Source organism: Capricornis sumatraensis, chromosome 2 (assembly GCF_032405125.1).
Source record: "Capricornis sumatraensis isolate serow.1 chromosome 2, serow.2, whole genome shotgun sequence".
Lineage (NCBI taxonomy): Eukaryota > Metazoa > Chordata > Mammalia > Artiodactyla > Bovidae > Capricornis > Capricornis sumatraensis.
Window position 1 is genome coordinate 786,066 of NC_091070.1, and position 23,604 is coordinate 809,669.

General features: G+C 58.6%; 1 protein-coding gene across 2 annotated transcripts in view; it reads left to right on the forward strand.

Moving 5' to 3' along the window:
• Nucleotides 1-13,265: 13,265 nt before the first annotated feature.
• TTC7B (tetratricopeptide repeat domain 7B) overlaps nt 13,266-23,604 on the forward strand; it is a 270,549-nt gene continuing 260,210 nt past the window's right edge. For both annotated transcript variants that reach the window (XM_068964694.1, XM_068964695.1), the window contains exon 1: nt 13,266-13,397. In XM_068964694.1, the coding sequence (XP_068820795.1) occupies nt 13,277-13,397 (121 nt within the window). In that variant the 5' untranslated portion in view covers nt 13,266-13,276. The remainder of the gene's footprint in view (nt 13,398-23,604) is intronic.

The window sequence follows — 23,604 nt, forward strand, 5'->3', positions numbered from 1 at the left end:
ATAACAAGTGCTGGAGAAGCTGTGGAGGAAGCGAACCCCTCCTGCACTGTTGGTGGGAACGAAGTTGGCGCACCCACTACGTGAAACAGCACGGAGGCGCCTCGGAAAACGCGCAGCAGAATTTCCGTCTGGTCTAGCACCCCACTGCTGGGCATGTATCAGGACAAAGTTCTAACCCAAGAAGGCCCACGCACCCCTATGCTCCTCAGAGCACTATCCTCAGCAGCTTGGAAGAGTCTAATGGAAATGACCTACATGTTTGTTGACGGATGAATGGATGAAAGAGATGTGTCACACATGTGAAACTCAGCCAGAAAAAGGAATAAAACAACGCCGTGTGCAGCCACATGGATGGAGCTCGAGGTTATCGACCTAAGTGAAGCGAGTCAGAGAGAAATGCTGCGTGGCGTCACTTACACGCAGAATCTAAGCCACAGCAGGAAAGAACCTGTTTATGGGGCAGAGTCGGCGCCACTGTGAGGAGACTGCTGGTTGCCAAGGTGAGGGGCACGGGGGAGGGTCGGGCTGGTTGGTTGGGATGAAGCTGGTGTATCCTGCGTGGATGGGTGAACAGCAGGGTCCTCCTGTACAGCACGGGAAACTATGTTCAATATCCTGTGATAAACCGTAATCGAAAAGAACATGAGGAGGAACATACTTCTGTCTAACTGAACCACTTTTCCATATAGTAGTAAGTAACACAACAGTGTAATTCAACCACGTATCCATCAGAAATAAATTTAAAAAGAATAATCACAATAAAAAAGCCGCATGTGTGTACAATGGAATATTACTCAGCGTGAAGGAGAATAAAATATCATTTACAACAGATGAACCCGTAGAATGCCATGCTGAGTGAAATAAATCGGACACAGAGAAATACTACATGATACCCATGATACCCCTTACACTTGGCACCCCACTGCAGCACTCTCGCCTAGAAAATTCCATGGATGGAGGAGCCCGGAGGGCTACAGGCCATGGGGTCAGAAAGAGTCGGACACGACTGAGCGACTTCACACGTGGAATCTAAAAAATAATACAAAGGAATCTATATGCAAAACAGAAAGAGACTTGCAAAGACAGAAAACAAAATTATGGTTGTCGAAGGGAAAGGGAGGTGGGGAGACAAATTAGGAGTATGGGATTAACAGATACAAGCTACCACACCTCAAACAGATAAGCAGCCAGGATTTACTGCACACCGCAGGGAATTACATCTAGTGTCTTGTAATAACCCACAATGGAATACAATCTGCAAAGAAAAAAAACCCCTGAATCATTATGCTGTACCCCTGAAACGAACGTGATCGAAAGAAAGAAGGAAAAGAAATGAAGGAAAGCCATCCTCAGGTAAACGACACGTCGGGTGAAGGGCTTAACTTTGGGGCTCTTGGGGCTTGAAGCAGGAGCGCCCTGAGGCTCCCAAGAAGCTGCCCTTGCAGACCTCGGAAAGCCTGACCGCCCCTCCTGACCCACCCTCTGCTTCCACGAAGGAACAGCCCAGCGTTCTTGAGCGAAAAGCTCAGAAAGCAGCACAGGAAAGCAGCCAGACTCGCAGGAAGCCCTCCAGGCCGTGGCTGTGATCCCCGCTGACGCTGTGCGGGGCTCTGACCTGCTCGCGACCCTTGCCTCCGCCGCGGAGACCCGCCTGAAGGCCCACGCGCGGCCCCCTTCCTGCTCCGGGGCCTTTCCTCCACCTGGGCACCGCCCTCCAGCGCCGCCAGGACCCGCCCTCCTGTGGGCAGCTTCATCCCTCCGTCCTGATCTTCGTCAGAAGCCGCAGAGCCCAGCCCTGGCTTATTTAGGCAGAAATGGAATTAATATCTGGTGGCTCGCCATCTCGGGGGGGTGCAGACCAGGCTGGGAAGCGGGGCCCTAGCAGCAGAGGCTGGCAGTCCTCCCCAGGACCCTTCTGGCAAGGGGGCGGCGTGGCTGCGCCGCTGGCTGTGGGCGCCCGGGGACCTGCCCCCCACCGCTGCCGGGGCAACCTGGCCGAGTCAGGACGCCCCCTGAGCTCCGCGGGGCGTCCGCCGGCAGAGCTGAGTTACCCGCTTCACTGCAGTCACAGGCGAGTCTGGCACCATGAGCGCCTGGCCATCTTCAGCCTCGCCAGCGGGAGGACGGTTCCTCCTCACGGTGGGGGGTGGTCCCCAATACAGGAACGCACAGAAAGGTCCAGGAGGCCCCAAGGCAGGCAGGCAGAGTAGCAGTTCCGCCCCCAGGAGCAAGGGCAGCTGGTCATTCTCTCCTCTGCTCCCTGCCTTCTCCGACCAGCACCATCTCTGAGTTTGATAACAGTCACTCAGGCAAAGTACTGATGAGAACTGTTTTCTTATGATGAGAACTTTTAAGATTTACTCTCCTAGCCACTTGCAAATACACGAACAATATTAACCGCAGTCACCGTATCATACATTACATCCCATGGCTTACTTATCTTATAACTGGAAATTTATCTCAAACCCCTTCCCTGGGTCACCCAATCCCCAGCCCTGCAACCACCCATCTGTTTACGAGCTTTGTTTTGTTTTAGAGTCCACGCGGTAGTGAGATCATCATATGGTATTTATCTTTCTGTGTCTGACATTTCATTTAGCATAACGCCCTCAAGGCATATCCACGTTGTTGCAAATGGCAAAATTTCATAATTTTTTATGGCTGAGTAATATATATATTATATAACACACATATATCTTGCATTTTAGAATTTTCGTTTTCCACTTGTCTGTGTGCGGACACTTAAGCTGTTTCCATGTCTTGGTTATTATTGAAAATAAAGCTGCAGTGAACATGCGGTGCATATATCCTTTGTAATTAGTGTTTCCATTTTCTTCAGATAAATGCCCAGGAGTGGGGTTACTGGAGCGTATCATGGTGAAATGGTATCATCTTTCTTACAAAAGAAATCTGGGTTGGGCGAGGACCACGGCAGCATCTGTCACGCTCCTTCAGTGACAGGAGCATTCAGACCATCCATTGCCTCCACAGTTCGTCAGAAAATAAAGTAACTTCCTAGAATAGACAGTGCTCTCAGCGCCTTTTTACTGATCACAGACTATTCTGGGCAGTAGTTTGAAAATGAAACTGATTTATTAAAAGCTTACAAGAGGAGGAAGAAAGGCCTGAGGTTGGCTGCCTTGCTGCGGGAGAGCCCTGGGCTGTGACCCAAGGTCGTGAGAGTGAGTCTCCTGCAGCAGTGGCCCGCAAGCTCAGGGCTCACATAACCCTGGGCAGGTCACTGAGGCTGCTTCCCTGCCTGTAAAACAAGGTGGAATCCCTCAAGAGCACTTGGTGGCAAATCTGAGGAATCCACATGCGTTAGCCGGGAGGATTTCATAGCAAAACAGAGCCACACTCTGTTATCAGAGAATTCAAGCTGGGGACTCTCCCGCTCCCTGAGGGCTGGAAGGCAGCAAGGCCCCAGGCGCGCTGTGCACGTGACCCTCTCTTTAGCTCACAGAGCCCCTGAGCCGGAGTTACGTCTGAGAGGGAGGCCGGGGCGGGGAGTGCAGGGCGGGAGGGCCTCGGGGATGTTCCCTCCCCGCCTCCCATCCCGGGACCTGTGTCTGCCTCACTCCTTCTGCTGCAGGCCGGCTTCCTCTGCTCCCCAGGCCGTGGGGCAGGACAAGGCTGCCCTGGGTACCAAGCTCCCCCTCAGCATGTGGTCACGCACAGAAGCCATCTCAGCCAGTTCTAGGACAAGACTGTTACCGGCGCATCTCCGGTCCCGTCACTCAGAGCTGAAGGCACTGGAGCTGCGAGGAGCCCAGCAGTTTCAGGGTGAGAGCAGGGGAGGCGTTCCAGAATTATCTCCCCCAGAAGGACCGGACCACGGCCTGCCTAGCCCTAACGTCCTGAGACCGTGCGAGTGAGTGGATTGTAGAGCGGCTCTCCAGATTGTTCTGAGACCATCTCGAGGGTCATGATGAGCTGACTAAAGTCAGTTCTCAGGGAGGGAACATCTATACACCTAATTCATGTTGATGCATAGCAGAAATCAAACCGGTATTGTAAAGCAATTATCCTTCAATTAAAAATAGATAATTTTTTAAAAATTAGGTAAAGAGTTTTAAAAAAAGAAATCATAGTAGTGAATCAGTTCTCAGACTTGAGGGTGCATCATAACCGCTGGGAGGACTTGTTAAAACACGGATGTCGTCGTTAAGTTGCTCAGTCACGTCCAACCCGTTCGACCCTGTGGACTGTAGCCCACCAGGCTCTGCCCATGGGATCCTCCAGACAAGAGCACTGGAATTCCCTTCTCCAGGGCATCTTCCCGACCCAGGGACTGAACCTATGTGTCCTGCATCGCAGGCGGATTCTTTACCACTGAGCCACCTGGGAAGCCGCAAAACACAGATGACCAGACCCCAACTCAGAGTTTCTGATTCAGTGGGTCTGGAGGGCACAGTCTGAGAATCTGCACTTGTAACAAGCTCTGAAGATACTTTCAATGTCTGGTTCCCAAAGTGGGGTCCACACTGCTGGCCCCGCCTGTTTCTTCAACCTGCAGGTTCCAGAGTCAGAAGGGCCCCGGGGTGGGGCGCGTGTGTGCACGGCCGTTTGAGAAATGTCTTTGTTCCCGACCTTGAGTCTCACCATGGGGAAATAAAAGGTGACCAGCTGAAACTGTCAGTCACGCAGTCGTGTCTGACTCTTTTGTGATCCGATGGACTGTAGCGCCCCAGGCTCCTCTATCCATGGGGTTCTCCAGGCAAGAGTGCTGGAGTGGGTTGGTCTTTTCTTCTCCAGGGAATCTTCCCCAGAAATTGAACCCAGGTCTCCTGCATTGCAGGCAGATGTTTTATCAACTGAGCTACAAGGGAAGCCCCAAGAATAATCCTGGAGGGGGTTGCCATTCTCTTCTCCAGGGGATCTTCCCCACCCAGGGATCGAACCCAGGTCTCCTGCATTGCAGGCAGATTCTTTACTGTCTGAGCCACGAGGGAAGCCCAAGGATGTATGCTCAGTGTTATTAAACGGTTAAAGTGGTTAATTAATCATTGTATTTGGATTAAAGCAAAACAAACTTGCCACTTTCACTAAAGCAAAGGCGGTTAACCTCAGGATGGTAAATCCAGCCTTTGGGGTGGGTGAAAACTCTTCTTTTCTGGGCATTTTCATTTCTCCCTTCTGGTTGAGGCGGACTGAGCGCGAGGTTCACTAGGAACTAAAGGCTGGACGAGGGTTGCGGGCCGGGGTTAGATTGCCTCCAGCCGCCCAGCCCCGAGGTCCGCCCAGCCCGGGGGCCGCCAATGAGGAGCCGAGGGGCTGCGTGACGTCACCGGGAGGCCCTCTCATTGGCTGCCGCTGCGGCGCGGGCGCACCCTCATTAGCGCTCGGGGGCTGAGCGGCTTGAGCCCTCACCCCGGCCCGCGGCTCCTCTGCCTGCAGCGGCGCTCCCCGAAGGGAAGTCCTGCTTTCTGACAAAGCGCTGCTTTTCGGCGCTGACCTTTGACTGCTGCGCTACTGCTGTTCAGCTGGTGTCTTCAGCCTTTCCTGGATACCTGACCGGTCACTCATTGCCCGTTTACTTTAATCATGTCTTTTAACGAGTTTTGTCTTGCTTCCCGGCGGATGAATTTCTCAAGCCGGAATTTACTGTGGCGTGCTCGTGATCATCTGTCCCACACTGAACCTGGGAATTAACAAGCTGGTGCCCAGAGAGGGGATATGAGAAGGTCACACAGCCGCTTAGTTGCAGAGACGCAAGTCAGATTCAGGCTCTTACCTCCAACTGCAGGCTTGCAACCCCCCACCCGGCCCCCACAGCCACCTCTGCCGCCGCAGAGCGCGGAGCAGCGACGCAGTCCAGGAACCTCACCTACGGGGGATCCACATACCAATAAGGGATGACCCGGGTTTCCTCACGTTGCAGCAACTGCTTAAGTCTTCCTTTGATAGGATGGACTCATGGATGGCAGAGCAGGGCGCTCGTGTTGCAAATGAAGAAATTGATGGGGATTTGATCATAAGCCAGTTGGTGGTGCATAGAGGCATGAGCCCCAAACTCTGCAAGGAATGGCAAGCCCACGAGCCCCCAGGGAAGGGCCGGTGTCGTGAGCGTCCCTTCGGTACTGGAAGCAACTGATGTGGGAGCAAGGAGACAGTGCAGAGTGTGTGTCTGCTTCTCGGCTGCCCAGCGGTTCAGAGAGCGCGAGCGGGCAGTCCTGTCCTGTCCGGCTCTTTGTGACCCCACGGACTATGGTCCACCGGGCTCCTCTGTCCATGGGATTCTCAGGGCAGGAATGCTGCAGTGGGCTGCCACTTTCTGCTCCAGGGGATCTTCCCGACTCAGGGATGGAACCTTCATCTCCTGCCCGTGTCTCCTGCAGTGGTGGGTGGATTCTTAACCACTTGAGCCACCTGGGACGACAGCCAGCAGTTCAGATGAGCCCGCGTCCCCAGCCTCTCTGACCAACAGGCGCTTTGCTACAGGGAAAGGGGACCAAGCCGTGGACGTTTTTCCTCTGACATTGAGGGTGTTCCAGAGCTTGATGTGTCTGAATGCCATGACCCTCTCTTGAGTCAAGGATCTTTGGAAACTCGGGGCCACTCTGTTAGCTGGGGAGACTTGGCAAAGCGGGCTGGACCTGAAACCCTTTTTCAAGACTTGCTCCCTCCATGACTCCGTGAAACCTGACCCCCAGCCCCCCACTCCCCCAGGGTGGGTCAGAGGCTCTCCCAGCCCCCGGTGCTCATCTGAGTCCAGCTGTGCCGCTACCATTCACTTCTTTGTCCCTTTTCTCAGCTGATTATGAGCTCCTGAGGGATGGCGCCGGACGTCGTATTACAGTTCTGTGTCCTCAGGGTCTAACACTGTCTGATACATGGCAGGCGCTCAATAAACGTTGAACTGAACTGTGGAAACCTCGCATGCTAGTGGCCTTGTGCAGGAGACGACCGCTTGCAATTCCCAACAGAAATGGATTTTGTGTCTGTGAGACTCATTCGCACAGAATGAGAATTCTCATTCTTTTTTATTAGTAAGGCGTCTGAAATGAAAACTTCACAACTGTTTGCTAATACAACTCCATAAAAACAACCAAGATCCCTTGTGCTTAACCAAATTCCTGATCACCCTTTAAAACTCCAAAAGTGTGAACCAAGTGCATTATTCAGATCAAACCACTCCATGTGTTTCCTTCTCTTCCCGGTCGGCTAGGAAGCTCAAAAATCATCCTAGTCACACTCTTAAGAACAGCCTCCTCCCTGGTGATGGGACGGTGTTCTCCCCTCTATCTGTGAAGTTTCTGCTCTTGCTTTGCTGTCCATTTAGACACACAGGTGGGTATTTTACCGTAAGCAGACTCTGCCTTTCCGGAAGAAGTTAGGACGGGTGATGCACAGGGTAACAGGAGAGTCCCCAGAACTCTGTGGGAAAAACACTCAGGAAGATAAGCAGTTTCCATCATACAGACTAAACCGAAAACCAGCTTGATCTATATGGTGCCCAAAGCCTCGGCAAGGTCATCATGAATGGAAATGAACGGTTGCAGAGCAGGCCCGGCCTTATCCAGGGCAGGCCTGTGTGTCTCTGTGACACGTGGTGGTCTCAGCCCTGGAGGTGGCTCAGGAATGGGACGAGAAGACGCGGAGCTTTTCCAGGGTTTGGACAGTGACCTTCTTGAGGCTTTCCTCTTTCTCTTCCAAGTCCATTCTCACCAAGCAACCACTTCCACTTTACAAGCATCGTGGCCCTGGGACTGGGTCCCTGGGTAAGGGACGCTGGGGGATGGTTTCCATTCTAAACGGAAGTTGGCATGAAGTGTAAGCAAGGGCCTCTGTGGGCTTAATGAGTAGGAGTAAGTGGGAGGCGCCTTAGAGCACCTGCTCTTTCTGGACTTGCAAAGCTGAAGGCCAGGCGGGTGTGTGGTCGGCACCCTTGCCCCACGCTGTGCTGGGTCCCTCCTCCAGCAGCCGGCCAGCCTCTTTCAGCTGGCTGCTCCTCTCAGACGGCCACACGGTTCACAGGAAACACCGGCTCCCATGCCTGCAGCTGAGCTGCTCAGCGAGGAGCCCGCCGGCTTGTTCCTGCAGTGAGACTACGGCTCCGGGCGGCAGCAGGCAGCCCTTGGGGAGAGAGTCGGAGGTCCCCGGGTACTGTGAGGCGGTGGGGGAGAGGCGAAGAACCATTTTGGGTCACCCTCAGAAGCCCTGCTCCAAACAGCGGCCATGATGCAGCTTTTTTAAACAGCAGCCTCGTTCATAAAAGCAAACCTGAGCCCTGGAAGTATGACTAACCCAGAGGATGGGTAATACTCCACGCCACGGAGCATCACACACTACAGAGAAGCAAGGAGCCACAGCGGTGCTCGCCAAGGACAGAGCCAGGCGCGCAGTGAGCAACAAAGCAAGTCGCAGGACACGACACCGCTTCAGAAAGCGTGAAACTGCGCACTCACGCCCCAGGGGCGGCAGGAAGCTACTTCAGAGACAAAATAAGGGTGTGATAAACACGACAGTCTGAAGAAGGAAATGGCAACCCACCCCAGTATTCTTGCCTGGAGAATCCCGTGGACAGAGGAGTCTGGCGGGCTACAGTCCATGGGATTGCAAGAGTCGGACCTAGCGACTGAAGCACCAACACAAAAGTCAGCCAAAATAAGGGTGTAATGAGCACAAAAAGCAACCAAAATAAGGCTGTAATAAAAGCGAAAGTCGGGCTCGTGGTTAACTCTAAGATGGTCAGGTGGATCCCTGGGGTCCACTTTATTATTTTATTATACAGGCGCCTCTTGATTACCTGTGTCTTTGCGGGAGTCAAAAACCTCACAATTAAAGGCGTTCAGAGGCTGAGCACGGCCCTGCGGCGTGGTTTCCCGTCGGTCACAAACGTTGCCAGAGTGCCCGTCTGCAGGGCCAGCAGGTCGTGGCTCCCGCCCCGGGCTCAGGCAGGTCAAAGGTCAGCAGGGATTGTCCTGGAGGTCCCCTGAGCCCCCTCTCATTTCCGGGTTTCGCTCTCCCCCTAACCCTGCCCCCACGCTTCAGCGAGCTGCCTGCCTCCAGCCCCACCGCCTTGCTTTTCCGCACTCAGCCCCTCCACACAGATTTGCTGAGCACCCACCCTGTGCTGGGGCTGCGGCAGCGAACAAGACCACACGAAGGTCCCTGCCCTCCTGGAGCTGACGTTCTCGGGCCAGGCCTGAAACTCTCACTCTCACTCGAGTCCCCGGAGGCCCCACACTCCCCAGCCTGCCCTCTCTCTCCAGCCCTCCCCTCTCTGCTCACTTCTTACCCTATTCTAGTCGTAGGGGTGTGTGGGGGTTTAATTGAAAGGTAGTTTATTTGCCCTATTCTCGTTCTCAAAGCCACTGCCAGGCCTTGAGGCTGGATTCAACCTACGGGCTGGGATATTTTTCACTTCCTTGTCTAACCTGTAGTATCAATGCCTGGCTAAAACGATGTTGGCTTAATTACTATTATGAGCACAAGAGACTTCCTACTCCTGAGGTTACCTGAGTGCTGCCTGCAGGTAAACTCACCTGGAAAACTGTTTTTGGATATTCTCCTTCTCTGACCACCTGTGTGTCTCACCAGGTGAGCCCAGACAATGAAGGTGAAAGGCGCTCAGTCATGCCCGACTCTTTGTGCCCCATGGACTGTACAGTCCATGGGATTCTCCAGGCCAGAATACTGGAGTGGGTGGCCTTTCCCTTCTCCAGGAGATCTTTCCAACCCAGGGATTGAACCCAGGTCTCCTGCATTGCAGGTGGACTCTTTACCAGCTGAGCCACCAGGGAAGCCCCCGTTCATTGTTAACTTCATTCGAAAGCTCCTCCCCTGTGCCAGAGCCGATGCTGGGTGCAAAGGGAACAGAGACACGGAATGACAGGCCACACATACTGCGCTCTTGCTGACTCGGTGGACATGAGTCTGAGCTCCGGAGTTGGTGATGGACAGGGGGCCTGGGGTGCTGCCGTCCACGGGTCGCAAAGAGTCGGACACGACAGAGCGACTGAAGCGAACTTACGTTCGGTCAGCCCCCTTCTAAGGCTTCACGTGTGCTTCCTCTTTAAGTCTCCGTTAGCTCTGTGAAGCAGGCAGCGCAGCTGGGGAACTGCCAGCACGGAAGGCACGGAGTGAGCGAATGCTCCCCGGCAGCACACACTGAGTCAGGGGTCAAGCTCCACGCTGCCTTCACGAAGACACAGGCCTCGTCTTGGAACTTACCAGCTGGTCGGAGGGCACACAGGGGTGATGCGGAGAACCGACCGACCACCGGGGCAACCGGGGCGGGTCCACACTGGTCGTGATGTGAGAGCGTGGCTGTCAGAAGCCCCGTCACAGCACCGGTCATGGGTTGAGCAACCCTGACCCTTGGCCTGGGTCTCAGACAACGTGCAGGAGTTCCCCTCCTGGACAGAGGAGCTGGGACGTCCTGTGCCTCCAGGGAAGCAAAGCTCCAGCTTGGCTCCGGAGAGAAGGTGGGGGCCGGGGGCGATGTGGCGGGGAAGACCACCTGGGGGGTGCCTGCGGCTTCCTCCTGGTGGGACTAAAGCATCAGGGCCCCAGAGGGACCCCTGCTGAAACCCGGACATTCCAGCTCCCCTTCCGTGTGCTGCCCACGGCGACTGCAGCACCTCAGAGGTCCTTGGAGGTACCTGAGTTTCAGCTGGTCACATCAGAAGGCATTTCCTGATCTTCCTTCCTCATATCGGAGAAGGCAATGGCAACCCACTCCAGTACTCTTGCCTGGAGAATCCCAGGGACAGAGGACCTGGTGGGCTGCCGTCTGTGGGGTTGCATAGAGTCGGACATGACTGATGCGACTTAGCCAAGAGCAGCAGCAGCTTCCTCACATCTTTTTTTAAAAAAAATACTTGTTTTTGGCCGAGGTGGGTCTCAGTTGTGGTACTCAGGATCTTTGCTGCTGCACGCGGCCCTTCTAACTGCAGCCTGTGGGCCTCACGGCCCCGAGATGACGTGGAATCTTAGTGCCCTGACCGGGGATTGAACCCACAGCTCCTGCGCTGAAAAGTGGTTGCTTAACCACTAGACCACCACCTGGGGAGACCCTGTTCCTCACCTCTTCATGGCTGAGTTTCAGCTTCATCACTGGTTACCTGGGCTCGGTATCTTTTTTCCCCGAAGAACAGCCCCATGGCTGCTGAGGGGTGAGAGGAACCTGCAGGTGAGCTAGAGGGAGGCTCCCCGAGGAGAGGTGAGGTCAGCCGCTGCTCCTCATAGCTGGCATTCCAGACGTCAGCTCCACCCTCAGACCCAGCACCCAGAATGTAACCCTCTCGGCGCCCCGTTCACCAGCCTGGCCCACGCAGCACCGTCTCCTGCCCAGACTACTGTGTCCTCAGTCCTGTGGCCACAGGGATGCCCCTAAGATGCAGGTCGTGTTGTGACTGCTGCTGCTGCTGCTGCTTCAGTCGTGTCTGACTCTGCGACCCCACAGACGGCAGTCCACCAGGCTCCTCCCTCCGTGGGGTTCTCCAGGCAAGAGTACTGGAGTGGGTCGCCATTTCCTTCTCCAATGCGTGCATGCATGCTAAGTCACTTCAGTCGTTTCTGACTCTGTGTGACCCCATGGACAGCAGCCCACCAGGCTCCTCTGTCCACGGGATTCTCTAGGCGAGAACACTGGAGTGGGTTGCCACTCTTTCGTTAAAAGTCCTGCACGGAGGCCCCATTTAACCAGAGGAAAAGCCAAAGTCTCCATAGTGGTCCGGAGGCCCAACGTGAGCTACGACTCCAACTCCTATCTCTGAGTTCTCCAAACCCCAACCCATTAAGCAAGCCCCAGACCTCTCTGCTCAGACACTTCTCCCCAAGATACTCTTATCACCTGCTTCAGACCTTGGCCCAATGCCACTTCATCAAAGCCACCATCCCGTTTAAAATCACAACACCCGCCGCCTGCTCAGGTCTTTATTCTCATTGGACTCTGCTCTGTTTCTTCACTACTTTGCCAACAAAGGTCCGTCTAGTCAAGGCTATGGTTTTTCCAGTGGTCATGCATGGATGTGAGAGCTGGACTGTAAAGAAAGCTGAGCGCCGAAGAATTGATGGTTTTGAACTGTGTGTTGGAGGAGACTCTTGAGAGTCCTTTGGACTGCAAGGAGATCCAACCAGTCCATCCTAAAGGAAATCAGTCCTGGGTGTTCATTGGAGGGACTGATGTTGAAGCTGAAACTACCGCACTTTGGCCACCTGATGAGAACCGACTCACTGAAAAAGACCCAGATGCTGGGAAAGATTGGTGGCAGGAGGAGAAGGGGACGACAGAGGATGAGATGGCTGGATGGCATCACTGACTCAATGGACATCAGTTTGAGTAAACTGTGGGAGTTGATGATGGACAGGGAGGCCTGGCATGCTGCAGTCTGTGAGGTCGGAAAGAGTCAGATACGCCTGAGAGACTGAACGACTGTTTCTTCAACTAACCACTTTTATCTTCTAACTTCCCACTTTATTTTGCTTATTTAGCCCCCTGCCGGAATGTAACCAAGGAAGGTGTTCTGTTCGCTTTCTTAAGCGATCACTCCACAGTCATCGGATAGCTGAAGGAAGGCACATTTGGACACCTGCCCTCAGCTCAACTGCGGGAGACGGTGGACAGCGTGCTGCAGGCCATGGGGTCGCAAAGAGTCGGACGGGGCTGAGCGACTGCACAACCACCACCTCAGCTCTGAGCCTGCAGGGTCGGGACGAGGAAACCCCACTGGTGATCCTGCTCGGAGGACAAGGGACCGGGCGTCTGGGCTGGCGGTCCTTGCCGGGCTCAGTCCAGCTCGACAGCAGAGTTTTATGGGGCCCCGGGCAGCTGCGGGGCCTGGACGCGTCTCCACCCGCCTGGGACCAGGTGCCGGGAGGCCTCCGGGCGCAGAAGGGGCCTGCTCGGGGGCAGGAGCGCCGCCAGGCCCGGAGAGCCGGCCCCCCAAACCTGAGAGCCAGGGCACGCTCGGGCAGGCTCCCCCTCGCGCCCGCGCCCCAGTCCCGCCCGCTCCGTGACCTTCGCCAGGGTCACCGCGCCCGCGGGTGTGCAGGACCGCCGCCCTCGCTGCCTCCGCAGGCCCTGCGCCGCCCTCCCGGGTCTCGGGCCCCGCCCGGCCCCGCCCGGCCCCGCGGTCGCCCCGATCCGGGCCGCAGCCCCCCGGCCTCCCGCAGCCCGGCCCGGCGGCGGCTCCGGCCCTGGCCGGCAGGGGCGCTCCTCGCGCCGGCCGCCGCCTCCGCCCCCCGAGCGGCGCGCCCGCCGCGCCGGAGCCGAGCCGCGCGGAGCCGGGCGGGGAGGGAGGCGGCGACCGGCGGCGGCCAGGCCGCGATGGCGACCAGGAAGGCGGGCTCGCGGCTGGAGACGGAGATCGAGCGCTGCCGCTCCGAGAGCCAGTGGGAGCGGATCCCCGAGCTGGCGAGGCAGCTGTCGGCCAAGCTCATCGCCCACGGTAGGCGCCGCGGCCTCCGTCCGGCGCCGGCCGGTCCCCCGCCGCTCGCGGGGCGCGGCGCCCGGGGGCGCGCGCGGGGCCGGGGCCTCCGGGGCCGGGGTGGGGGGCGCGATCGGCGGGGGACCCGCGGCCGAGCGCTTGCGGGGGGCGGGGGGCGCCGGGGCCCCGGCGCAGGGCGGGCTCCCGGCCGAGTCGGGGTGCGGGTCACACCGGGTTCCCGGGGTCGGGGGCCGGCCTGGGCTTCAGAGAAGTCGGGTGTGACGGGCGGGGGCGCGTCCTCGGGACTTGGCGGCGGATGTGGGGGGGTCCAGGCTGCGCGGGTGGTGTGCTCCGAGTCACGACGGCTTTAGGGGAGTCCGGCGAGTGAGCGGGGCTGAACCGAGACCCCTGGGACACAGGCTTTGTAAACATATGGCATGGAAGGGCTCCAGGTGGAAGCCCAGAGTTGGGGTGTGTGTGGGGTGGCGGAAGGCAGGTTGAGACGTGTGTCCTGGGGTCCCGACGGAGGAGAAGCTGAGGGTATAGGGAGGTCAGGTTCGGAAACATGGGGAAAGAGTAAGAGGCGTCAAGAGGGAGAGTGTTGAGCAGAGAGGTGGGAACGTGGTCGAGGAATGTTGCGAAATGGGGAAATTGGGAAATGGGGGTGGGTATGTGAGGGGCTCAGGGCCCAGAGGAAGAGTGGGTGGGACAGAGCCCCGAAGTAGTAGCAGCCTGGGGCCCGGAGTTAGCCTAGGACCCCTGTTGACTCAACTGGTTCTTGTACCTGATGGAATGAAAATTGCACCCAGAACCCCATTTCCCAAGGCACAGCCCCACGTGGCCTTATTTGTTTTGGAAGCAAGTATCCTTAATATTTGCTTGTCTTTTCGTGCCCGTCAAAACCGCAGGCACCAATGGACTGGCAAGAGGGCAGAGGTTTTGTCCCATTTCATCTCTGGCTTCCTGAGGCTGGGCAAGCACATGCTAGCCAGACGGATGAATGAATGACGCTGTTCTCAGAAAGGGCATCCCCTGTTTTCAGCCGTCTTACCCAAACTGCCCAGAAGTGGAGAGATGGCACGTGTCCTCCTCAAGGATGGTGTGTGTGGGCCTTTTATGGTGTTAGTGCCTCAAAATGAGAGCGGGTTTTGCACGCTCTCAGCTATGGTACCGGCTTCCGACAGGTGTTTCCTGGGCAGGTGCCGGTGCCGTGATCATGCCCGGGGCACGGTGGAAGCACAGAGCCACCTGGGCTCAGCATGGTGGGGAATGTTGACTCTTCTCAACTGAATCAGCATTTGAGGCAAAGGTGTTCGGTTCCCTGGGCCCCAGTGGCAGCCTGACCTTGCCGTGCCTGCAAGGGTCACCGCCCATGGACTGCGGCACGCCAGGCTTCCCTGTCCGTCACTGTCCCCTGGAGTCTGCTCAAATTCATGTCACTGAGTCAGTGATGCTCTCTAACCATCTCAGCCTCCGCTGCCTCTTCCCCCTTTGCCCTCATTTTCCCAGCATCAGGGTCTCTGCCCTGTGCCTGCAGCATTTTCTTGTGTCTTCGGATTTAGACAGTCCTGGGTCTCCTTTCCAGCTGTGTGGGCACATAATACTGTCAGGGCAGGTCGATCTTAGGATTAAATGGGTTCATTTTGGAGGCCTCTGATTTTTTCCTTCAGAATCCACCTGTTTCCTGCTTTATTTACTCATTCAACCAATATTTGCATGCCCACCTGTGCCAAGTGTCGATAATGGCGAACAGCTCCTACCCTCATGCGCGGCCTCCTCTGGGGAGACAGATGTAACCAAATACAGTAAACCTGGCAGCTTCAGACAGTGAGCAGTGATTTGAGGGAAACAGTCATGTGAGAACGGTGGGTGGGGCCGTGGGTGACTCCGCCTAGGGTGGTCTTTGGAATGAGAGGTGGATGGACTCCGGGCGCTTGGGCCTCTCTCGCCCTCATGGCTCCAGGCTCGGTTCCTTTTCCGAGGCCTGGCCCCCGTGGTCTCAGGTTCAGCCCCTGGTGGGGCTTGGGGTCGGTGCTGGGGAGCCGGTTGTACAGCACACGGTAGGCCTTGGGTGTGTGTGCACGTTTGGTTTGGGGCAACTCGAGAGAGATTTCTGCCTCCAGGAACTGCATGGCAGACAGCAGTCTTTGATGGCAGAAGGTCTCACAGACGAGAAAAGGTCAAAGACATTGCTCAGGAAGGTTAAAAAAATAAAGCAAAGATGAAGGATGAGGCCAAGCAGGACTCTTGAGGCTCTCCTTTGGGTCCAGAGCAGTGTCTAAAGGAGTGCCTTTCCCCTTGGCTGCAGCGGGACCTCCTCCTGGTGCACTGGACCTCACATTTGGGACAGATTTGGCAAAATCCGTAAACTAACACACTTGCTGTTTGGAATAAGGACAGGGAGTGAGTGTCCTGTCTGTCATACCGAGGCAGTTGCCTTGACGGCAACCACAGGCAGAAACGGGCACCGTCGTCAGAGCCCACCGGACCCGAGCCTGAGTCCTGGGCCTGGCACTTTCTAACTCTGTGACCTTGGCCAAATTAGTAATCACTCTGAGCATCCATTTTTTCATCTTGGATTAAAAGACTTATTGTAGGGGTTGGTGTGAGATTCAAAGGAGCCTAAAGGCTCCCAGGACGAGCCCCAGAGCCTTAGTAGGTGGGCCCTTCACTCATTCCCGGATTCATTCATTCCACACCGAGTGCTTGCCACGTGCTTGTCGATGGCCCTGAGGATACACCAGTGACCAAATCAGACAAAAACGGGAAACGTCCCTGCCCCTGTGTGACACCCGCCTTCTAAGGGGGAAGGGGTGCCGTATATGATAAATAAAATCACTAAGTGAAACGTGCGGGCTGTCAGACAGCGTGAAGTGGCATCAGAAGAACAGAGCTCGGAAGGGAACACGTGCTTTGCGACGGGGTGGGGGCCCGGGCTGCTGGCTTCAGCGGGGCGGCTGGGGAGGGCGGCGGCCTGAGATAAGCGCTCCGCCGGCGCAGTGCGGCCCAGGGAGGGGACCTCAAGGGCCGAGGTGGCGGGGCCTCAGAGGTCACGGCTCGCGCTCCGGGCTTCCTCTGAGCGACGTGGGAACCACAGGAGGCTCTGAGCAGAAGCGTCGGGGTCCTCGGTGCCGCCCGGGCCGCAGGCCGTCCGCTCCGCGCGGCTGCGCGGGGCAGGGCTGCCCGCCCGGGAGGGCGGCGACGGCGGCCGCTCTCAGAGCCGCTCCGGCGCCTCCTGTGAGATAAACTGGTTTCACGGTTTTGCCGAGATGGATACGGAAGAAAAGGGCCAGGCCGGGCTGGAAACAGAGCCCCGCAGTCCCTCCCGCCTCACACCGCACGCCCGTCCTGATCACTCCATCGCGAGGAACCAGCTGGGCGCCGGGCCCGCGGGGCTGCTGAGGGCGCGAGGCCGCGCGAGCCTGGAGCCGGCGCAGACCCCCGGGCCGGCGGGGCCGGCGGGCGGGCGGGGGCAGCGTGGGGGCCAGCGCCGGGGCCGGGCCGGGGCCGGGCCGGGTGGACTCGGAGCGGTGCGCATCGGCCCCTTCTCGGCCCACACCCCGCCCGGCTCCGAGGCCCCCGCGGCTGCCGGCTCCTCCCGGCGGCCCCTCCACGCCTCCCGTGAGCCAGGGCCGTGATCCGGCCTCCCCCTTCATTCGGACTCTGCCTGCGCTGCGTGGCCGCGCTCTCCTCCTCCGTGAGACTGGGTTGATAACGCCCGCTCCGGCCGGTGGCTGTGAGGATGGAGTGGGTTGCGGTACCTGCAGAACCGGGGTTCGCCCTCCCCTGACCCTGGGCGAGGCCGGCCAGTCCTGGCTCTGCCCTGCTGGGGAGGAAGCGCGGAGACCCCGAGACACAGGCCTGAGCGGCGCCTAGTCGGACGGCTGCGTGGCCAGCAACAGGGCCGTCACTGGAGCCCCCCGACCCCCCAGACGGCGCGGGCCTCCCCGCCCCCCAGGACACTCAGCCGCTCAGACAGCTCGGCCCCTGGGAACAGTTGGGCCCTAATGAGGGTGTCTTCTGGAAGGAACCACCGCCCTTCTGCTTAGGGGTGATCTTGAGATCCCCTTAGTGATGGACGGGGAGCGAGCTGATGCTTGAAATAGAGTATCTGGGGAGAGGGGGCGAAGTCTGGCCACCAAGTATAGACCATCGGGTGCAGTGAGGGTCTTGCCTGGGCCAACAGCAGATGTTCCTGTGCTTCCCAGGGGCCCCGGGCGGCACTATGGCTTCCTGTTCCGGAGGCGGGCTGGGCTTGCTCAGGCCCCCGGAGTGTTCCCAGAGAGGGTGAGGCGTTGGTGGATGGGAAGTGGGGCTCCCCGCCGGCCCGAGGAGCTTCTTCGGAAACCAGGCCAAGGTGCAGCTGAGAGCCTGCGGCGGGGTGAGGAGGTGGGCCTGGCCTTTAGGAGAATCCCGGGGTGCCCCCGACTCCCCGAAGTCCACCCCCCAGACCCAGGGGAAGAGGACTGTGGAGTCCCCTCCTGGCCCTCCCCGTCCGGGCGCATCCCGCTTTCAGATGGTCTGTCCTCTGAAGCACGTGCCTTTGTGGAAGCCCACCTGTTCTGATTCTGGGGCCCGGAGGACGCAGTCGTCCGGTGGTGGCACGCCGCCCGGGCTCGTGGTTGCTGTGGTCGGGGCAGGAGGCCTTGTGGCTCCCCCCTCGACCCCTGCCCGCGACGTCAGGGCGGGGCCTCAGGCTGGGGCGGTCAGGAGGGCGGGGTCCCGCGGCCGCCCTCGGGGCCTGTCCTGTCCTCCCTGCCGGGCCTGGCGCCCCCTCCCTCGGCTGACTTGGCTCCTGGACCGCGCCCTCCCCGAGCTGCTCCTCTCTCCCCGGAGCTCGTGGCATTCGGCTCTGGGCCTCTCTGCAGGTCGGAAGCCTTCCTGTCCGTCCAGATCGTGCGTGTCCCCCCAGCCGTCCTTCCCTCTCAGAAAGGGCCGTTGGCCTCTGAGAAGACAAGCGCAGAGTGAGACCGCACACGTCAGTATTCACACTGTCCTGTCGCGGAAGCACCCTGGTGGCCCGCCGGGCAGGCCACACTCGCTGGAGCAGTTATACTTTCCCTGTAAGTTTCCCTTGAAGGAAGGGCTGAGGTGCTTAAAAAACAAAGCAAACGAACAAACACGCTTGAAACCCACTGATCTGGTCCGGCCTCCCCCTGTCATAGATGAAGGGACAGACCTGGGGAGAGGAGTCTTCCTGAGCCACCCGCCAGGCGTGGCAGAATCGAGCAGCCGCCGGGCTCAGAGGTCTGGACCCGGGTCAGAGTGAAACTCCACCCCGGGAAGCTCATGTAGACGGTGGGGCCACACATCCAAGGCCCCTCTCCTGCAGCACATGGGCCAGGGGCGCTCAGGCTGCGGACATTTGCCGAATGCGTTCTACATACTGTCACCTACGTGACAGTCCTAGTGGGGTCAGGTGGGGTCAGGGAACAGTACTTCGTGGGAAACAATCAGGATTTCTGCTTCAAAACATATCAACTGCCATTGCCAAAAGGATAAAGTCACTCTAAAGAGCCTCGTGTGGGTTCAGTTTAACTGCCCAATAAGTTAACAGCGAAAATGAGCTTTGGGTGTGTAGAGCGGCCTGGAGTTTGGAAATTACCGACACGGAGTTGTAATTTGTAATCTGTAATGACAGTGCTGGACTGGGAGGGTGGCTGGAAGGCCCGAGAACAAAACGGAACAAACGAGCCCAGGAGCGCCCGGCAGTGTTTCTCGGGGCCGCCGCCGCCCTCCCGAGCGTCTCCCGCCTCCCGGCTCAGGGCCCGGGCCCTCCCCACGGCGTGCGCCCCATCTGGCTCCCGGCGGTGCTTCCAGAGCGCAGAGCGCGCGGCCCGCTGGAGCGGCCGTCAGCCCCGTGGCCGGCATTCGCTGTGCTCAGTTGAACAGACTTTCACACGGGGAGGCTCCTGCTTAATCAGAACTGGTCCTTCAGGACGAACGGCTGAGGGCTTCCCAAAGGGCCAAGGACAAGTGACGACCCTGAGTCCGGGAGAGCTGTCCTGCGGGGACTGGCGTCGGGGAGTCGGGCCGGCCAGAGGCCCCCTGGCTGGCGGTCCAGTGCTTGCCACCACCACCGTTTCCTCCTTCCTGATCGAGCCCTTCTGGGCGCGTTGTGTTTTCAGGAGCTGGGCCTTGGCCCCTGGGGGTTCAGTCTGTCGCTTGTTACTGTTTTTTGACAAGCACGCTCCAGCCCGTGAGATATCAGAGGCCTTTACGGTCAACGAGCTTCTAGGAGGGATGTCTTCACGCTGCGGGGTGACACACGTGCTCCAGCGGGAAGAAGAACGTTACCGCGTCCTGTCTTGCACGTTGTTGCCGAACGCCGTGGCCGTCTTGTGCAGGGAGCTCCCCGCCCAGGAGGGAGGCCCACAGAGGGCAGGACGCGGAGGCGAGGCACGACCCCGGTCACATTGCTGAGCCCCTGGCGCTCACCCGACGCCGGCCCTCCCCTGGGCTTTCTGCGCGCTTCCTGCCGAAGCCCTGTTGACACGGCGTTTGGTCACCACTTGCAGCCTGGCCCCCCTTTCTCTCATCCAGAGTGCCCGCCACCTCTGCCCAGGAGCGGCCCAGGAAGGGCCTTCGGGCGGGTGGGCTCGGCAGGCCGTGGAGGCATCCAGACCTCTGCCTGTGTGAAAGCCAGTTCTTCCATCTGAGTGGCCAGAAAGAGGGAAAGGCTCTTCTTTTTAATTTTGAATTTTTATACAATTTACAAAGGTTATTTTCCATTTACAGTTATAAGAAAATACTGGCTACATTCCTTGTGTTGCAGAATGCATCCGTGAATCTCTCTTTGAGCCAGTGCTTTGCCCACTTCCCAGCCCGGCGATCACCAGTTTGTTCTCTTTACCTGCAGGGTCTCGGTGGCTCCGTTGTACCCAGCTCTGCAGTCCCATGGACTGTGGCTCACCAGGCTCCCCTGTCCGTGGGATTTCCCAGGAAAGATGCCGGAGTGCGTTGCCATCCCCTTATTTGTCTTTCTGTCTGACTTATTTCACGGGGAGGAGGAAACGGCCACCCACCGCACTATCTTTCCGGGGAAATCCCACGGACAGGGGAGCCTGGCGGGCTGCAGCCCACGGGGTAGCAGAGCCGCACGCGGCTGAGTGACTGAACCAACCTGCCCTCCACCTCCATCCGTGTTGCCGCAGAGGGGAAGGGGTCTCTATCAGAACCACCCCCTGCAGCCAGCAAGACGGAGATGAGCGGAGTCCGGCAGGCGGGTGAGCCGCGTGCCCCGTAGGCTGCAGAGGGCAGCCGCTCCCCAGGGACCCTGACAGCGGGGCTGTCACCCGCCCACCACCAGTCCTGTTGCCATTTGTGTAGCGCAGAGCACGGTGGGGAGGCCGGAACCGGGCGGAACTGAGGCTGTTTGGCCCTTTTCCGGGCCTGCCTTGCTTGCAGTCAGAGTCCGCAGGTCTTTGCCCTCCAAGTGACCTTGTGCACATGACTTGAGCCACCGAAGCCTTCGTTTTCCTGACCCCTTGAGTGTTGAAACAGTGCCGGTAAGGAGGGAGAGTGAACAGGCGTGTCTTGAGCTTCTGCTGTATGCTGGATTCTGAGCGTGAACTTTTACACAGATCCCAGTTGATGGTCACAATCGAGGGGAGTGCGACTGGGGTTGTGATTCCCATCCAGGGCACAAGTGGACCAAGGCGTGATGTTCACGAAAGGATTCTCGCCCACCTGTGACTCTCGTTCCATTGTTCGACACTAGTGTTTTTCTGAACTTTTCAGATCAGAGAATCACCAAGCTGGCGTGTTAGAACGCAGATTGCAAGGCCCCTAGACACGCCTGGTGACTCTGCCACAGCTCGTCTGGGGAGGGGCCAGGCTTCCCTCTTTGCAAGCCTGCGGTGACGTCCATGGTGCTTGCCCGTGGATACGCTCGGGGGAGCCCTGAGTTAAGGGAGCTGGGACGCTGTGGATCCCAGACCCCTCCTGTGGGTGGGGACTCTCTTGGTCCGAGATGCGGGCTGGAAACCTGCCTTTCAAGTGGAGCCTCCGGTGGTCTGCATCGTCAGGCCTGGAAGGCCCTGCCCTCAGCTGCGACTCTCAGTGTTTACAGAGCGCCTCCCCTGGGCCGGCTGCCCCAGAAGAGGCTGAACAAGCCGGTCACTGGCTCAGGGCACTTCCAGCTCGGGCAGCCACTCAGCCTCCGGGCGGCCAAGTCACCGGCTGACTCGCACCTCAGCGTCCCGAGCTGGGCCCCAGCTCCTGCTGTGGGAGGTCTTGGCAGGGCGGGGTTCGGGGAGCAAGGCTGTTAAGCAGCACCCTGGGGACTGCAGCCCTGGGCTTCCTGAGCCCACGGGATCATCTGAGGTGGGGCCAGGTGTCACCTGGGCTGGGCAGAACCAGACAGCGTCACAGGGGCTCCTGGGAGCAGCCGGGGTCCCAGGGGCTGCGCAGTGGCTACGGCTGGTGGAGCAAGCCTGTAGGGCGGGGCCTCATCCCGGTCAGCCTGAGACGCTCCCGGCTTTAGCAGCGGGCGTCCTGTGTCCCAGGAGTCCTGGGCAGTGGGCCGGTGGGGCACCACGTGAGGCGGATGCAGGTATTTTAGCAAAGAGGAGAGGAGCCTTGAGCAGGAGAAAGCTCCGCCTGGTTTAGACCTGGGTTCAGTCCCGGGCTGACGCTGCTCCTCTGGCCTCGGGGGAGTCACTGAGCTGCTCTGAGCCTGACTCTCTATCTCGACAGTCGCTTTCAGGAGCAGATAAGACAGTGAAGTTTCCATTATCAGCACCCTCTGGAGCTGCCTGGCTGAATCACGAGGTTTGGGTGTGGGGGGAGCGTGGAAGGTTCCGGATACTCAGGCCTTTTCAGGGCATGGTGGGAGCGGGCTGGATAGCAGTAACAGCAAGGTGCTTGGCGGGCTGGGGGAGGGGTGCTGTTGCCCTGAATCGTGGCTGAGGCGTGAAGCTGACAGCCACCTGGACTTGCTGGGCCTCGGCCCAGCTCTGATGGGCCCCTCAGGCCTCCTCTTCCAGCCGAGCCTGGCCGCCCCAGGGGGCACGGCCTTTGGATCTTCAGTTCCTTGCTGTGCCCCAAGCACCAGCCACATGGCTGGCCCACAGCAGGTACCCAACAAATTTTTTGTTTTTAACTTTTTATTTTGTATTGGGATATAGCCACCAGGGCTTCCCAATGGCTGAGACAGTAAAGAACCCACCTGCAATGCAGGAGACCTTGGTTTGATCCCTGGGTTCTCTGGGTTGGGAAGATCCCCCGGAGGAGGGAAAGGCTACGCGCTTCAGTATTGTCTGGAGAATTCCATGGACAGAGGAGCCTGGCGGGCTATAGTCCAGGGGGTCGCAAAGACAGGACTGAGTGGCTGAACGCACACGCATAAGCAGTGCGTTAACAGCGTCCTGATAGCTTCAGGTCAGCTGCGGAGGTTCTCAGCTATGCAGGTACATGTATCCATTCTCCCCCAGACTCCCCTCCCTGAACTAATTACTAAGTGAACAACTTGGCCTCCGCTCTGGAGGAGTTAACTTGGATGTGTTTACTCACCAAGCACCTACTGAGCACCGCCTGGGTCCCAGCCCCTGTCCTGAGGGCCCAGAACACAGTGATCGCAGAGTCTAGTACACAGAGGCTGGGCAGACGGGGTCAGGCCCGGGCACAGGGCGGTGGCGGCCCGGGGAAGGGAGCATCCCTGCGCACAGCCGCCTCTCAGCTTCCTGGGACCGCGCTGGGCTTGCCAGGGGCCGATGGGAGGCTGTGGGGACGGGGGGCTCCTCCCCCTCTCTGGGGAAGCTGAATATCAGATGCCTGCCAGAAGGCCCGTCCCAGCGAGGGTCTCCAGGCGCCTGTCTGCCCCTGACCCCCCTCCTCATCACACCCGGGCCGGCTCAGTGCCCAGCCTCACGCTGGGCCCCCTCGAGGGGCTGCCATCCCTCACCCGTGAGGTCAGATCAATCTGTCTCTCCAGGTGGTCAGCTGGTGGCACTGCTGAGGGGAAGCGGTGCCAAGTGCAGGACCCGCGGGGAACGCCACAGCCCCTTCCTGGCCGCCAGGCGCCGGGCCCGGGGGGTCGGCTCCCCACGGGGCCCTGGGCGCTGGAGAGGCAGCCTCCCCGGCCCTTTGCAGACACCCCAGCACACGCCGGTTGTGCCCCGTCACCTTCTTCCAGGAATCTCACCTGGGGAGAGCTCCCCAGGCCCCTCACGCCTCGCTCGCTTCTGACACCTTCCTGGGAGGCCCTGGTGGTCTTTGCACACCCCTG